This window comes from Loxodonta africana, chromosome 20 (genome assembly GCF_030014295.1).
Source record: "Loxodonta africana isolate mLoxAfr1 chromosome 20, mLoxAfr1.hap2, whole genome shotgun sequence".
Taxonomy (NCBI): domain Eukaryota; kingdom Metazoa; phylum Chordata; class Mammalia; order Proboscidea; family Elephantidae; genus Loxodonta; species Loxodonta africana.
This window is the reverse complement of record NC_087361.1, coordinates 70439003-70455861: the sequence shown is the minus strand read 5'-3', so window position 1 is coordinate 70455861 and position 16859 is coordinate 70439003. Positions and strand designations below refer to the sequence as shown.

General features: G+C 52.2%; 1 protein-coding gene across 21 annotated transcripts in view; it reads right to left on the bottom strand.

Annotated features, from left to right (window-relative positions):
* PLEKHA6 (pleckstrin homology domain containing A6) overlaps positions 1 to 16859 on the bottom strand; it is a 200422-nt gene that overhangs the window by 20483 nt on the left and 163080 nt on the right. For 17 of the 21 annotated variants that reach the window (XM_064273345.1, XM_064273349.1, XM_064273350.1 and 14 more), the window contains 8 exons: positions 14951 to 15153; positions 12899 to 13384; positions 10845 to 11361; positions 10376 to 10462; positions 3934 to 4002; positions 2570 to 2650; positions 2129 to 2278; positions 937 to 1032 (listed from right to left, as the gene is read on the bottom strand). In XM_064273345.1, the coding sequence (XP_064129415.1) occupies positions 937 to 1032; positions 2129 to 2278; positions 2570 to 2650; positions 3934 to 4002; positions 10376 to 10462; positions 10845 to 11361; positions 12899 to 13384; positions 14951 to 15153 (1689 nt within the window). The remainder of the gene's footprint in view (positions 1 to 936; positions 1033 to 2128; positions 2279 to 2569; positions 2651 to 3933; positions 4003 to 10375; positions 10463 to 10844; positions 11362 to 12898; positions 13385 to 14950; positions 15154 to 16859) is intronic. The other 4 variants (XM_064273337.1, XM_064273344.1, XM_064273342.1 and 1 more) reach the window with 4 other exon arrangements.

The following is a 16859-nucleotide window of genomic DNA, read 5'->3' as shown; positions in this document are numbered from 1 at the left end:
CGAGTAGTGTGACCACTTTTGAATCTGGGTCTATTTGACTCAAAATCTGGTGCTCTGAACCACAACGTTATCCTACCTCCTGAAATATTTGTGTTTAAAGTAAGGCTTGGCCACAGGACATGGCGGCATTCAGGCTTCTGCTTCACCTTACCCCTGCAAAGTTGGGGTGGTAAGTTTGTTACCAGGAGGGAAACAGGAGGAAAAGAGGGGAAACCAAGGTGTTAACTACATCAGAGAGACAGGGGCTGCAAAACGATATAGTGAAGAGGCAGGGCCTGGATAGAGAAAAGACGGGGAAGCAAAGAACAAGAATTCCCTAAGATCGAATGCCCGTCCTGCTGCCTCTAAGCAGGCTCCTTCTAACCCATCCTGGGAAGGAAAGCCTCTTTGCTATCTTAAAATCCCTGAATAGAGTGCTCCGGTAGGCTTTGCTCCTATGTGTCTCTCTACCAAAAGAAGTTGTTGTAGGGTCGACTCCGACTCATGGCGACCCCATATGTATAAGAGTAGAATTGTACTCCAAGGGTGCTCGATGGATGAGTTTTCAGAAGTAGATTGCCAGACCTTTCTTTCAAGGCATCTCTGAGTGGACTTGAACCTCCAGCCTTTCGGTTAGCAGCCGAGCATCTTAATGGTTTGCACTACCCAGGGACTCCATATACATCTATACATCTAACCTAAATCCTCCATGCTTCGGCTTTAGCTCCTTTCCCTGTGACCTCGAAGCCCTGAAGAAGAATCGCCTATTATCTGCCTCCTGAAACTTAAAGTCTGTTTTAAGTGGTCACCAGCCTTCTCTTCCGTCTCAGGACCAATTTCTAGTCCTAAATCTCTGAGATGTCTATGATGAGAAAGGAAGTCTTTTGCCCCACATGACAAGGGCGAGGCCCAGACCACATACCAACCAACCCTCACTTGCCCAGGAGCCCTCTTCACCTGAGTGTCCAGATTGAGCTGCTCCCAGAGGTCGTCGTGTAGGGCAGAGACCTCCGACTCAAGGTTCTCATACTCTACGGTGCTGTTAGTTAGGGCCTGCAAGGAGGCGGGAGGGGCACTGAGGATGCTGCCATACTCGAAGTGTCCCTCCTTGTCCTAGGATGGGGCCCAGAGCCAGGTCTGGGGAGGAGGGCTTGGCAGACAGCAGGAGAGGGGCACAGGGCTGGGACACCCTGAGGGAAAGCCAAACACTGGCCTTACAAGAAGTGCAGCCACCCACCCTCCCACCTTTGGTGAGTAGTTGCAAACCCAAATAAAGAGAAAACAGAGTCCTCTCTGGATACGTGGACAGGCTGAAAGGGGTGATATCACCCCCACAAAAACCAGTTGCCGTGGAGTTGGTTCTGATTCATGAGGACCGGGTGTGTGTCATAGTAGAGCTGGGCTCCATAGGGTTCTCAATGGCTGATTTTTTGGAAGGAGATTGCCACACTTTTCCTCCAAGGTGCCTCTGGGTGGGCTTGAACCTCCAACCTTTCAATTAGCAGCTGAGAGTTTTAGCCATTTGCACCACCCAGGGGCTCTCACACCCAGTCCGTTCTCCCCAAGTTGGGGAAAAAAGTGGGGGCAAAAAGAAAACAGCCTGAAGGAGATATTTGTCTTCTGGAATTGGAGACCTTTCTCCTTTCTGGGCCACATTTCCCTGGAGCTTTCGCTGCTGCCTCTTAGAGCTACTATCCATACAACCTGCACTGGAATACCTGCCCTGCCGCTACTGGGAAATAAGCAGGGCAGCAACATTTCCAGCAGGGCCCTGGGTGTCCAGGGGAGAGGACAGGAAGTAAGCAGCAAGGCGTTAGAGTGGCAAAGGAAATAAGTAGCCTTTGTTTTTGTGCTGTTCTGAATGCCTCCAGTGCGTACATCATTTGTGGGAAATGAGCCAGTTTCCTCAGGGGAGACTCCATGGAAGGAGCAGGCTGGTAGGATTGCTGTCTATCTGCAAGGCAGTGGGGAGGTCTTTGCTTATGCCCCTCCCAGGCAGGAGCACCTTGCTCTTGCCCTCAGGGGAGACTCTGGATCAGGACGGCACAGTCTGGGAGGGAGTGGGTGGCTTTCTTGTCTGGGTGCTGACAGGGAGATGGGGGTGGGGAGTAAAGGGGGTGAGTAGCCCACAGGCTGGCTCCACGGTTACCGTGGTCGCCTGAGATAGCTCCACCCGGATGTTGATAAGCTGGTTCTGCAGCGATTCCTTCTTGTGCAGCAGCTTCTCCGGGTAGGCAGGCTGGTTCCCAAACATCTCCAGTTCCTGGTGGGTTCCCATCAAGGCACTTTCCAGGCTCTCCTGAGAAAAGGCAGGAGGAGCAGCTGGGGAGCAGCCCTGATAACTCCTCTCTGGGGTTTTTAACAGCAGAGGCCCAAGAAATCTGAGGGTCAACCAGGCAGCACAGCGGAGGTTGTCCTCACACTGGCTAAGCTCCCTAGGAGAGCTTCGGCAGTTCTGATTAAGGGTAGAATGAAAGTTGAAGGAAGAACAAAGACCTCAGGCCTAGTCAGGATGGACAGAGTAGCTCAGGACCTGCTCCAAGCCAGCACCACCCACCGGCTCCAGCTCAAGGCCGCCCCAGGATCTCACCTTCTCAGCTCGGAGCTGCTGCACCAGCTGGTCCTGCTCCCTCACCACCTTGTTCTGCTCACACAATTTGCCCAGCAGCTTCTGGGGTCCCGAAAGAGTAGGAGGGAAAGGAGAAAGATGGGGATGAAGGACATTGTCTGATGGAGACCTGGAATTGGGTTGGCAGGGCCTGGCCTCTGGATACCATCTCCTTTCCCTGCTGAGGAGCCCTGGCCTTCATCTTGACCTTGGAGGACCTAATTGCCCAGCTCCTGGGAACAGGAAGATGGGTCTCCATCTCGGGAGAGGAGACCCATCAAGGTCCCATTGGGAGGGGAGATGTGTTTAATCTCTGAGGAAATGAGTCGAATTGAAAGGGGAGAAGGCTGAAGAGCTAGTGTTAAACTCCTGCACCCCCATCCTCCTGGGGGTTCCAATTCACAAAGGGTTGAGGTGAGACAATATGGCCTCGCTGGCTAGGTCAGCATGGCTAGAGGTGTGCACAAAGTGTCTGAACAAGCACTTCAGGAAAAGCAGTGCACAATGTGAACTGGTTGCTCAGGCCCACAGGACCACCTTCTCCTCCTCCCTCTGATGCTGAGGTTCCTCTGAGACCCAGGCCTTCTCTAGATGGAACCTCTCCCAGGCCTGCTGGGCAGATCTGCAACCCAAGGCAGGGCCAGGGGTGATGGGGAGGCAGGTTAGCCAAACTCCTCTTGTAGAAAGACTTGTGCTTTTCTTCATCCACACTTCCATCCATGCCATTCCTCAAATATCCCCTTCGTCTTTCTTTACTGAGCCAAATCTCACTCTCTGGCCTTTTAACTTCAGGGCCCAGTTCATACGCTACCTGTTTTGTCCCTGACCTACCAACCGACTGGGTCTCGCCCCCTGCACTCCTGCAGAACCTATTGTTGGTCCCGTTCATTACACATGAATCCTATGCTGCCATCTGGCAACTCTCCCTACCCTGCCACCCCCTGAGGGCAGGGGGCAGGACCATATTCCTCTTTCTAGTTACCTGTGACAACTAATGCCATGCTGGGCACAAGGTAGACTGACTGATTTATCTCCCAACAAAGTCTGTGCTCCTGTTACAAGAAGATCCCACTGCTGTAGACAAGAGGCCCTGAGCTCCATGGAGAAACACATATAGTCAGCTTGGGAGGTGCGGTGAGAAGGCAGTAGGAAAGAGAAAAGAAGGGGGATGAGGAGGAAGTAAGCAGAATGCTGTCTCTGTGGTGGGACAGGACATGAATCCAATGTATGAGAGCCACCAGAGGAGAGAAAGATGGGCGGAGGACAAGCCCCCGAGAGGAGAGCATGGCTGAGCGTGACAGCAGAAGGCTGAAGTGGACAGAGGGAGCAGGGAGAGCTGCTCTTACATCTGTGTCTTGCTCGTTTAACTTGAAGGTGTGGAGGCTGTCCCGGAACACTTCTGAGTACGAAGGGACCTGCAGGAACATGAGGTCGGTTACTGCAGCAGGGGCCGGAGGAGGGCATGGAGGCTGGAGTGCTGACATCACAACCCTCACTCCCCTCTTGCCAGACACTGCGGTCTATCATCTCTGGTGGCCTCCGTTCTAGGGATCTGAGCTGAGGTAATTCTCTGTCCCCTGGCTGGGAAGCCTGGGATGTCCCGGCCAAGATACGATCCCCATTGTACAATTGTTCTAGGCTGGTTCTGGGGACATCTCAGAGACACTGCTCTGCGCAGGCCTTGTATTCCCTCTCCCCTGAGCTCTAGGATCTACCACTGAGAAGGACTCCAGTGGTATGTAGCTTCCAGATGGTTTGTTGGTAACAACCATGAGAACAATGGTTAACCCCCTGGTTGTTTTGACATGGACATGGGAGTATAGTAGGAGTGAGTGTCAGAAACATTTAAGAACTATAGGGTCGCTATGAATCGGAATTGACTTGATGGCAGTAGTTTTTTTTTTTTTTTCCTAATATATAGAACATTAGTTAGGGCTCATGCCTAACCAGGATTGGCTAAATACAGAAGCATCTCTGGATCCAGCAAATGCTGCCTAGCCTTGATGGTCCCATCCAGTAACCACAGCACATTCTATACAACTTTGATCCTATATCACACCCCTCATACCCTTAGCCCCAGCGATGACTGTCAATAAGATAGCAAATATAAAGGGGAAGCCCTGGACATTAAAAAGCAGATTTGCAATCCCTGGCATGGCATGAAATGTTGGTTCTGGCTTTCTTGATGGTTTGGGAAATGGGCCTTGGGTTTGTCCATGAAAATGAAGAATGGAGGCAACACAGTGGAATTAAGGGAGGGAGACTAGGCTGAGGCTGTTTCCAGGGGAGATGAGGCCTGGCAGATGATGGGTTGACCCAACCATGCGCAAGCAGCTGAGATGGCGTTGACAGTGACCATGCTGCCATGCAGAGGTCTTACTTGCATGAAGAGTTGGGCCCTGGGGGAAGAATTTTCCACCATGCGGTTCACCATACTGATGAGAGTCTCGCTCTCACTCATCTGCAGCAGAGGAAGGAAGGGGTGATTCAAACTCAGACGCACATACATCTCCCCCCACGCAGGCCGCTCTCTGCTGGGTTACAGGAAACAGGGAAGGGCAGCTCCTCCTGGAGCCTCAGCACCCTCTGTCTGAACTCGCCCATCTCTTACCCCTCGTGAACTGTCTCGGGACCAGCACTGAAGCTGCCCCCAAGGAAAGGCACGGAATGGAGCTGCGAGGCCACTGTGCCCTTGCTCACAGCACTAAAGAGGCCCCAGCCTGGTGATGTCTCCCTGGGTGCTTAACTGTTGTGGGTCTCATCCACCTTGGCCAAGGTGGTCATCTCCTTGCCCCAGATCTCAATTTTCACACTGCTTTGGTCAAAGAGCATATGGGCAGTTTGAAGGCTGATCTCCCAAAATCTGAACTAAATGAAACAATTCAAAAAGAAAACCTGGGACCTGCTCTTTGAATGGATCTTCACAAATACATAGGTATAGGTCCCTCTCCCCAAGCCCCGCCCACCCCTTAGATCTAGAGTAGAAAGGATGGCTAAATGCGGTTTCCAGAGCTGGGCTGGTAGCATCCATGACGATCTTGGATGACGCTAGGGAGCAAATGAGGCCAGAACAAGCGAGTGAGATTAAAGGGAGGGACATCAGCTATCGGAACACTGCTCTCCACACATGTTATCTTTATATTTCAAGGATCATTAGGAACATGGAGGGGGAAGGCTATTTGCCAGATGAAAAAAGAAAGGAACAGTGAGGTGGGGGAGAGAAGGGGAGAGAGAAAGAGGGGAGAGAGGAGAGAAAGAGAGAAGGCAGGCTAACCAAACCAACCAGAAATGCCATCATTTCCCCCCACTGGTTCCAGAGCGAGAGCATCAGAAAGCAAACTGGTGATGTCCTTGGCTGTGTCCCCTTAACTCAACTGTTCTAAGGAAGAAAGCAGCAGGAGACAGGAGTTGTGCAGGGAACATCTTTTGGGAGGGGAAGTGAGTGAGCGGAGGGAGGACAGGGGCATCTTGGGGAAGACCCTGTGAGGGTCACAGGTGGGGGCTCCCTATGGTTTTGGCCATTATTGGCCCAATCTTGGTTGGACCCACACTGTCCTTTCTTCCTCTTACCCCTTTTAGGCAGTAGCCCAAACACAGCCTCATTTCCACATACTGTGAACAAGATCAGGGGCATCTACCTACCCTCATCTGCAGGGCTGGCGGCATTTTTAAAGGCTTTCATAGGATCTGATTTTCCCACCTCTTTGACCCAGTTATATTTACTATGATATAAATTTTGACTGGAATAACTTTCAAAAGAGCAGTTGTAACATGAGGTTGAGTCTTTGTAAAAGAATTAAAAGTTAATAAGACATCAACCACATTCTCCATAAGGATCCAAACTCAAGTTTATTTTCACTGTGTGTGTATGAGATTGTGTTTACTGTATGGGGTTTTGCATGTGTGAATGTACATAGTGTGGTATGTGTATATGTTTATGTCTGCTGCCTATGTCTGAGGCATACCCTGTGTGTGGTGTGTTTGGATTGTGAGTGTGTGTGTATGTGTGTGTATGGTGTGTATGGAGGGGTGTACATGTGTGTACAGAGGAAGGAACAAGGCAGACCTACCCACACACCAGGCAGTGAGAAGGTAAGGGAGGCCCAGACTCTTTCTGGGCACTAACTGATCTCATTCCTTTCCAAAGCAGTGGATCCAAAGTAATCAAGGATCAGGAATGTTCTCACCCTGCTCTGCTCCCATCCACGCTGTGGCTTTGGGGATCTCTCATCCCACAAGGTCCTTGCCTCTAAGAAGATTGCCCTGTTTCACCTCTTATTTCTCCAAAATGTTAGAGAAAATACATGCGGAAGCATCTAACTCGGTGCTCTATACAGTAAGTAGTGCTCAATTAATACTTCGAGTTTTGGGAAAAAATATATATAATAGCAGACATCATCACGCCTCCACCAGTGCCTGAGAAGTGTTCTCATAGATGCTCCCAATAACCCTGTGAGGTGGAAAGGGCAGATTCTACAACATCCATTTTATGATTGAGAACACAAAGGCCCAGAGAGACTAAATGACATTTCCAAGGTGTTTTTTTTTTTAAATGTCCTTGTAAATGGCAGAGCTGGAACTAGAGTGCAGCATTCTGACTATGCAGTCTAGATTCTTCACACCAAACTACCTTTTAAGACTATTACCCTTTATCTAGGAGGGGGTCCTTCAAAAGGTTATTTCAGAAGCCCCCAGACTAATGGCCCAGCCCCTTTTTGAGGACAGAAGCCCCAGGAAGAAACCCCACTGTCTTCATTGAATACTTGGACAGCCAGGCATTGTAGACAGAATAGACAACCAGCCAAAGGCCTGGGTGGGACAAATAGGTAAAGCTGTAAACTCCTAACTGAAAGGTTAGAGATTCGAGTTCACCAGAGGTGCCTTGGAAGAAAGACCTGATGATCTACTTCTGAAAAATCAGCTATAAAAACCCTATGAAGCACAATTCTACTCTGATACACGCTGGGTCACCATGAGCTGGAGTCAACTGCATGGCAACGGGTATGGTTTTTTTTTTTTAGAGCTAGCCACATGGGTCACAGTGACGAAAACCTGCCCAGGAGCCTGGAGGTGGATGGCATTGAGCTCTGCAGACCTTGCCTCCTGCTGGGATTATTGAGTGCTTTCCAGGCCTGCTCTGGGCTGCCATCCTGGGCTGAGTCCCCACCGGGGCTGGAATGCTCACAGCGTGAGCGCCAAGTACTGCTTCTGGAACTCAAATGCAAGGCCCTTGAGGGCAGGGAGCTGTCCCTGCTGATTAAAGCACAGCTAGGTTGGGTATCTACTCTGATACACACTATCTAGTGCTTCCCAGAGCCCACAGTCTTCTATGCAGGTGATGCCGTTTAGACACTGAAGCCCACTGGGGTGATGGGGCACATGACGTGTGACTGTAAAAGCCGACTGTCACAGCTACATCCTCTGATTTCATGTTTATGGTTCTTCCCACAACTTTAAAGAACTCCTGATGAGGTTTGCCCCTAGTTTCTTCACATATGGTATGTTTCCTCAGCTGTAAGATGGGTCAAAAGCTCAGACTCTGGAGTCACTTTCCAGGCTCTGTCGTTTTCTGGCTGTGAGTCCTTCGCAAGTTACTTAGGCTCCCTACGCTTTAGCTTCCTCAGCTGTAAAATGGGGGCAACAACAGCATCTACCTAGTAGAGCTATTACAGAGTTAGAATCTGTAAAGTGCTTAGAACAGTACAGAGCCCAGAGGAAGCACCTAGTTACAGTAGCTGCTATTATTATTATTATTTCGACCGCCTCTGGCTGCCTCCACAGGACAATGTCAGAGGCTTCCAAGTTCCCCATGGTTTGTTTGTAGCACACATCTGGACATAAAACTATGAGCTCATATAAATGCCCAGATACTGACCCCTTGCCTGTCTGAGCCCAGTGACTGTCACAGCTGCCTTAGCTTCAAAAGGCAGGTAGCCAGTGGCCAACGGCAGGAGCCAGGGACCCAGGCGGCCACTTCCCTCTGTAACATGTTAGCAATATGATTTGGGATTAGTCACTGCCTTTTCCTATTGCTTATTTGTGAAATTGGGCTGATAATACCTGTTTGGTCTACCAGGCTGAATTCTCGGGAGAACATGAGCTGTGTATGCAAAAGTGCTTTGCAGAGGAACTAACAAATGCACTGAATTAATACTATTTTTTAAAATCATTCTAGGGCAGGTCATTTTACAAACTGAAATATAACAACCCATGGAATTTGGTAGGATAATCTCCAGATTCAGGCTGCACTAAATCCCTATCATTTTAGGCCTAAACACAGAGCTTCGGCCCATCTCTGCTGCTGTCTCCTCTCCAGCAAAATGCAAATCCCCAGCTGCCTCCGGGGGTAGTTCCATCTGGGCTGAAAGCTGGAGAAATATGAGGTGGTATTAATTATTCAGGTGGTCATTTATTATTCTCCTTTCCCCAGGAAACTCCCAGCTGCCCTACAGGGCTTTGAAGAGGAGGGGTGAGAGGAGCAAACCAAAAGATAAGCCACTTTGTTGTGTCTTGGTTGTGCCAACAAAGGCTGTAAATGGATGGAAGATGGGGGGTGGGTAGGAGGAGGGAGACATGACATGGGACCAGTGGGTGGCAAGGGGGGCACCAGCTCTGCCTACCTGCTGATCCAAATACTCTAGGTTTCTTTGCAACTGAAGGTCTAAAAGTTCATCCTACCCGGAGCCCGAGGCCACGAGGCCAACCAGCAACACAAACAAACAGGAACACGACAAAAGAAAACAATAAAAAAGAAGCAAAGCAGTTAGGAGTTAGCTGGGTAAGGACAAAGAGAGGCCTCTGTTAGCCCTCGAGGAGTCCTGGGCAGGGGAGGGGATGAGGATGGGGGCAGGCAAAGCCATTCTCTCTTGGATGCTCCCACCCGAGGAGGGGTGCGCCCTGGGTCCCAGCTCCATCTCTCCTAGGTCTGCTTGGCCTCCCGAGGGAGAGGTTAGCACCACTGAAGCAACCTAGTCAGCACCTCTTAGAGCCATTTCTGAGTTTTCTGGAAAAATCCATCGCCATTTGCTGTAGGTCAAGCCTCTAGGGTTTGGATGCTGGCAGAATCTGAGAGTGGGGCAAGGCGCTACAGCCTTCGCTGCCTGTCAAGGTCTCCTCCACCTGGCCTTCTGGCACCACGTACAGGAAGGAGATAGCAATAGGCCTTCCAGGACAAGGATTCTGCCTGTTACCAGTGGCTTTCCCCAACCCACCCAAGGGGAGCATCTGCGTCTAATTCTGCAGGTAGAGGCAAACGTTCTGAGGAGAATAAATTCCAGGAGGAGACACAAGTGGAAAGGGGAGAGAAAAGGGAGTAGACGCAATACGGCAGATCTTTCCTTCCTTAGCACTCCAAGAGTGGCATTCTAAGCAAAGGACAGATCTGAAACAAATACACGAAGGGGGCGGGGGACACAGTCTAGACGATCTTGACTATTGTTAGGAGCTCTAGCCTGGTTTTTCTTCCCAGCCCACCGCCGAAGACCCCCGTCAAGACCCCTTCTCCTGCACCCTGGAGAGGCACCATCAGCTGTGCTGAGGTCCAGAGAATCAGGATATTACATGCTCCCAGATCTTGTCCCTGCTCCCCTGCCGTGTCACAGGGGAGAAGGGGTAATGGGACCAAACTCTGTCCTGGGGCCATATTCTGGGCTGGGAGGGAGGAGGCATTCAGAGGCTGCTAAGAACCAGGTGGCTGGCATTGGGCAGAGGACATCCCTGGTGTCTGCCCCAGTTCAGCTCCACTCTGGGTGGAAGCAGGGAGGGGTGGGGTGGGAGGAGAGGACGTACCATCTTATCGTGGATCGTGGGGGATGGTGGGTAGTTGTAGGGGAACAGTCCTGCAGGGACTGGCCGCCTGTCTCCCAGGTAATCATACTAGAAGAGAAAGGGGATTGGAGAGATGAGGGGTTCCTGCTGGGACACAGGCTTCCCCACCACTTGAAGTCAAAGGTTAGGGATGTTTGTATCTTGTCCCAGAGCAGATTCCAAACTAAAATGGGCAACAGCCCCCCTGGCTGCTTTGAGAAGAGAGCACCATCTATGTCCCCTTTAGCAGAGACAGCACAGAGAGCAATGTTCCTGCTGATGGGGCAAGGCAAATCCCTGCAGGGCCAGCGGGTCCCTGGTCAGCATCCTTGGTCCTGCAGCACAAGCCCAGTGGCCCAGGTGCGCCTGCCTCTCCGCCTTTTCTCAGTAGATGGTGTGAGGCTCTGGGGATCTCAGCAGGTGAGGAAGGAGGGTCAGGCCAGCAGCTCACCTTGGGGGAGCTGATGGATCTCCTCATGACATAGGCATTGGTGTCAGCGTAGACGTCCTCGCTGCGGGGTGGCAGTCGCTCGAAGCGGGAGCTGGGTGATCGGGCGGGGGAGTAAATGCGGGCGCGGATGTAGGAGCCCTGGCTGGGCGAGCGGGGCACGGAGTGGGAGCGGGGCTGCAAGGACAGGCGGCGCAGGGAGCTGGAGGCAGCATCCAGCTCATCGTAATAGACGGGCTGCCGGGAGGGGCTGGGGATCCAGGCAGTGCCGTCCTGCCGCCCGTAGCCCGTGGGCTCCTTCCACTCCCGCAGCTGGTAGGCAGGGCCACTCCCGTTGCGGAAGGAGTGGCGCTTGTCCTCCAGGGCCCAGGGCGGGCTGATCCGATCATAGGCAGGCATGGAACAGATGCTGTCCGGCCGCACCCCTGCGGGGTAGTACTGGTAATCGTCAGGGTACTGGGGAGAGTAGGGGCCATAATACTCAGGGACCCTGCGGGACACTGGGTAGAACCTAGAAGGACTGGAAGAGAGGAAAGAGTGTAAAGAACCCAGACAAAACAGGTGAGTCTCCACCTGCCCCCACGTCCTCTAGCCTAGAGCAGGTTTGAACCAATGGGTGGTGAACCCAGAGCAACCACTGCCTACACCAGGTCTGTTTCCAGAGGGCCAGGGAAAACCACCCCCATCCTCAAAGCTCCCTCCCTCAACCAGCCTTCCCACCCACCCCCATGCTAGGAATGTCATCATTTAGAGCTTCAATCATTGTCGCTAAATGAAATCCTCCTGGGAAAAACCCTTAAGGCCTGTCAGCCATCTCCATCTCAGTGTGAGCCCACTTATCAGGTCCTTTCAAGAGACCAGGTTTGAATGAAGGGCAAAAAGAAAGTCAACCAGGTACCCAAAGGAGGGCAATGGGGGAGGGGCAAAGAGGGCTCCGCCCCTAACCTGATGATCTGGCCAAGGACAGAACCAGCGGGGTTCCTGGGACCCTCTCCCAGAGCAGGCCAGATGCTCCTAGGTGCCAGACCACCAGCTGGGAGCTGGAGCTCAGGACACTAGGGGGCAGGTTCCTCACAGGCCCCTAGACTTCCCTGAGGCTGTTACCTGTGGTCCCTGGAACTGCCCAGACCCCCCAAGAGAGAAGCCAGCTGACTCACTTGCCCTGAGGGACACTATCAGGTATGACGTGTCTTCAAATATTTCAAAGCCAGTCATTGGGTAAAGGAGTAAATGGGTCTAGAGGGCAGAGCTGGGACTAATGAGGGCAACATCTTGTTCATTTTTTCTTTAACTTCATATGAATAATGGCTCTCAAACAATTGTTGTTAGCTGCCTTCCAGTCAGCGCCTGACTCAGGGCAACCCATGCACGACGGGATCCATAGGGTCTGTTTTTTTTTGGGGGGGATCCATAGGGTTTTCACTGGGTGATTTTCGGAAGTAGGTCTCGACGCCTTTCTTCCTAGTTCTAGTCTGGAAGCTCCGCTGAAACCTGTTCAGCATCAAAGCAACATGCAGGCCTCCAATGGCGGATGAGTGGTGGCTGTGCATGGGGTACACTGGGAATATTGTCCAATATGGCGCTGGAAGATGAGCCCCCTAGATTGGAAGACACTCAAAATACACAGTGGCCTTAGCAATGGACTTGAGAATACCAACATTGTGAAGATGGCACGGGAACAGACATTTTGTTCTTTTGTGCATGAGGTGGCCACGAGGCAGGGTCGATGGCAACTAACAACAATAACAACCCTATGACTGACACTGCCTGTCCCCTGGGCCACCCAATACCCTTGTGCAGGGTCACTGGGTAACTCTGTTCCTTCTGAAGGAAGTAGACTGAGGAAGTAAGAATTAGGGGCAGAGGCCAACTCTAAAGATAGAGCCATGCGGCTGAGAAGGATTTGGGCAAGCTAGGAATCATGGGATTTTCTTGGTTTCCTAACAGCCCAGTTTCCAGAGGGTTTCCAATAGGTAATGCCTCACGTGTTACTATCCCGTTCCCATCCCGAGCCACAACGCCATCTCAACTCTACCCCACTCCCCACCAGGCCTCACCTCCGAAGGTCTTCGGAGGGTTGAGACACTCCCCGGCGGAGGTTCACCCACTGCTGAAGCTGGTTCATGGAGCTCTTGCGCTGGGCGATTTTGTCAGGGTTGGTGCGTGGCGGGAAGCTCCGCCGGTGTCCCCCACTCTCTCCGTCCTGAGGTGGGAAAGCTGTGCTCCCCGGCCGGCTTGGAGAGCTGTACTGCCAGCCGTTGGGCTGGGCGGCCTGCTCCACACCCCCTGGGACCCTCGGGCCCTCGGGGTAAGGGCTGCCTGGCTCTGAGGCAGGTTCTGGTCCCGGTTGGATGCCATTGGCTTTCACCAGAGGCTCCTTCTTGACTTCAGGCCTCTCGGGCCTCCTCTCTGCCTTCTCGCAGCCTCGGCCATCACCCTCCCCTCGAGTCTTGGCCTCTGGCTCAGGCTTGGGGAGGCTGTTGTGCTGTGGCTGGTGGTGGTGTTTGCTGGGCGGGATGTTCTCTGAGTCTGGTTTCTCATGGCTGCAGGATGGCAAAGGAGATGTTGTAAGTGACTCCAGCCCAGTATAGACTTGGGTGGGGAGTGGTAGACTGAGAAGGAGAAAAGGAGGGGAGAAGGATGGGCAGGAAGGTACCCATGGAAACAGGATTCAGTGAATTACAATTCTGTTTCCTAAATCTTACCACTTTATCTTCTTGCTCCAGCCACATCGGGCAATTATTACAAAACACAATCCTCTCCTGCCTGAGAGTCCTTGGGTGGTGCAATGGTTAAGGTACTTGGTGCTAATTGAAAAGTTGGTGGTTCAAGTCTACCCAGTTCATGAATGCATGTACTCCTGGAACTACGGCCCTTGGTTGACGGTAAGATGGAAACTTGGGACAATTTTCTCCCGATAGCTTGCCAAATTAGACATATTCAAGTGTCCTTGTGAAAACATTGCTTGGTAAACATTTCTAGGACATGTGAATAGACTCTTGGAAGTCTATACTGAAAAAGCCCTTCCTCTGGATCCCCTTTAACACTTAACTCAAGACTGCATACCCAGTTAAAGCAGAGGGTGGCGCTGAGGCTGCGGATGCTGATGGGGTGAATGGCGTGATGATGGGGTTGGGGGCAGCCACAGACTGAGTGCTGACTACATGGCAAGTATTTATATATACTATTTAGTCCTCACAAAAGCCCTATGAGGTAGGGTTCTAAGGCAGGTTCTAAGTCCTGTTTTTGAGGAAGAAACTCAGGCTCACAGAGGTTAAGTAATTTACCTTGAGGTCACACTGTGAGCAAATGGCCAAGTTGGGATTCAAGCCCAAGTCCACCTTCTTCCAAAGGCTTTGTGCCCAGCAGAGAAAACTTAGGAGAGGACCCTGACCTCTGGCTCTCAGCCAGGTCCTGGTGGAACACGGCTTCTCCCTTGACCTCCACCAGCTCAGAGAAGGGGAGGAGAGGCCACAGGCTCTGAGATCACTTAGTCTGGGATAACAGGAAGGAGAGACCAGGTGGAACTTTATTACAAGAGAGGGGCAACACATTTTTTCTGTTTCCACCGAAATTTGAACCATAGGAAATTACTTTAAATAACAGTAGGACAGATTTTTAAGCTTACTAGTAAAATTTCCTGAAGCTCTGGTATGCAGGTTCCCTATTTCTGAGTCTTCTTCCCACAGAGCCTTAGGTTATAGAGAAAACCAAATCGAAACCGGTTGCCGTCAAGTCAATTCCAACTCATGGCAACACCATGTGTGTCAGAGTAGAACCATGCTCCACCAAATTTTCAATGGCTGATTTTTCAAAAGTAGATAGTTAGGCCTTTCTTTTGAGGTGCCTCTGGGTGGATTCAAATATCTAACCTTTAGGTTAAAAGCAGAGCACGTTAACCATATACGCCAACCAGAGACTCCTAAAGCATAGAGAAGGTGCCTGCCTTTTAGAGCTGGGTGAAGGGGATCCTGCTTGGAAGCAAGGAGATGACTCACACGCTCTTTGGAGGTCCAAGCTGTACTCGGTGATGACATAGAGTGGGCAGGTCTTCAGTCCTCCTCTTTCTCTAGCAAACCACCCCCCGTGCCTTGTACCCTGTCACTCACTTGTGGCGCACAGCTTGGGGTGCAGATTTCTGTGCTGGGGGGATCTGTACTCGGGCAGCCTCCCCCATGGCCTGGATCCAGGCCTCCTGCTCCTCGGGGCTCTCAGCACTGAAGAAGTAGGTGCGGACACCTGCGTGCTCGGCCTGTGGGGAGAGGCAGTGCGTGGAAGTGGCCCCGGCCTCGTCCACCCAGCACACAGTCACCTGTAGGGAGAGGACAACACCACCCACAGAATGGGTGGTCAGGAGGCCATTCCCTTCACCTACAGCACTTTTCCCCACATGGAGCTCAGGGCAAGGTGAGGAGGGTGGCCCACCGCTACCCCAGGTGCTCCAGCTGGCATCCAGGTATCTGCCTTGGCTGGCTCTCTGGATACCACTCAATAGCCCAATATTCAGGTAAGTTCACCTGTCCCACCTGAGGTGATCATAAGAAGGAGGGACAATTAGCATGCCCATTCTCCCCTCAAATTCCATCTTTGATTTGAAGGGCAATTACCCAACGTCTGGGAAGGTGCCCCCCACCCCGAGCACATACCATTCTCATGCCCAGCTTCACCATTAAGAAGCTGGCACCGTCTCTCCCATAAGGAGAGACAGTCCAGCCCCTCTCTCCATGGGCATGCAAGAGGCATGTGCTGGCATACAGTAGGGGCACGCTACCTAGTTGGCGGCCGCGAGCAGGCACGGCAGGCGGGAACCCAGAAGAGAGCTCCTGTCCAGAGGAGGGGTCCTCACATGATCAGAAGGAAGAGAAGCAGAGAATAGGTCAACCAAACACCAGAGACAGAGACAGAAGCTGACGAGGCGGGCAATGTTGAGGAGCACAGCGAAGGGGGGAGGTATTCAGACTTCCCCATTCTAGTAGGTGGCACCAGTGGGATGACAGCACCCAGCAATGCCCAGTGTGGCCCACCAAGATGGGGGAGTGGAGAGTTTGCATCAAGGGAGTTTGGGCTGGTGGTAGAGGGTAAGTCAGGGGTCCAAACGCTAATCCTGGCTCTCCCTGTCCAGCTCTGTAACTGCAGACGGGATGTGCTTTCACTCTGGCCCTAACTGATGCGCCTGTGGAACGGGAGGGTCTACCTGGTGAAACTCAGAGCTCTGGGGCCACAAGAAAAACATGCTCCAGGGCTAGATTCTTCCTGGCCTTGTTTACTCCATTCCACGGGTTACTGTTGTACATCACTTCAGCCTCAGACCCTTTTGATGCTAAACTCGGGGTCTCTGGGGTTGGAGGGAGAGAAGGCCGGGCTCCTCTAGCCAGGTGCTCGCTGTCCTGAACAGTGGCATCAGCCCACTCACCAAATGCTCACTAGCCTGGCCCTTCTGGGACTTCATCCACTGCGGTGCCAGCCCGCCCCACCTCCTCATTTCCTCAGACTCAGGTTCTTTCTGACAAGAGTGAGCCATTGCCCAGCAAGGGCGTGTCCTATCCTCCTTGGGCAAGGATGGGCCTCCTTCCTGTGGCTCCAGGCTATCTCCACCCCCCAGCAGAGGGCTCAGCATATGGGCAGAAGTCAGGATGGGTGTGGGAGAGGGCAGGGGAGGTGCCAGCTGAAACCACGAGGCTGAAAGGAAAGGAGGCTCAGCTGCATAGGGGTGCAGAGAGCAAGCCCTCTGGGGGGAGAAAACAGGGCTATTGTGGAGGAAAGGGAAGCACAGCAGGGACTGGCTTGTGTGTCGGGGAGGGGGCAGCGAGTGAATTCATCAGTCAGTAAGCGTGTAGTGGACAGCCTGTGTGTGCACCATTCTGCTCTGGGCACCAGTCACAAAGGAGGAGATACGGTGCGTGCACTTGAGGAGCCTGCGGTCACGCTGGGAGATGAAGCACGCCCACGGGAAACAGGATCGCAAAGGCACAGGGCAAATGCCTGTGACGGGAAGGCAGGGGGCCTGGGAGAAGACAG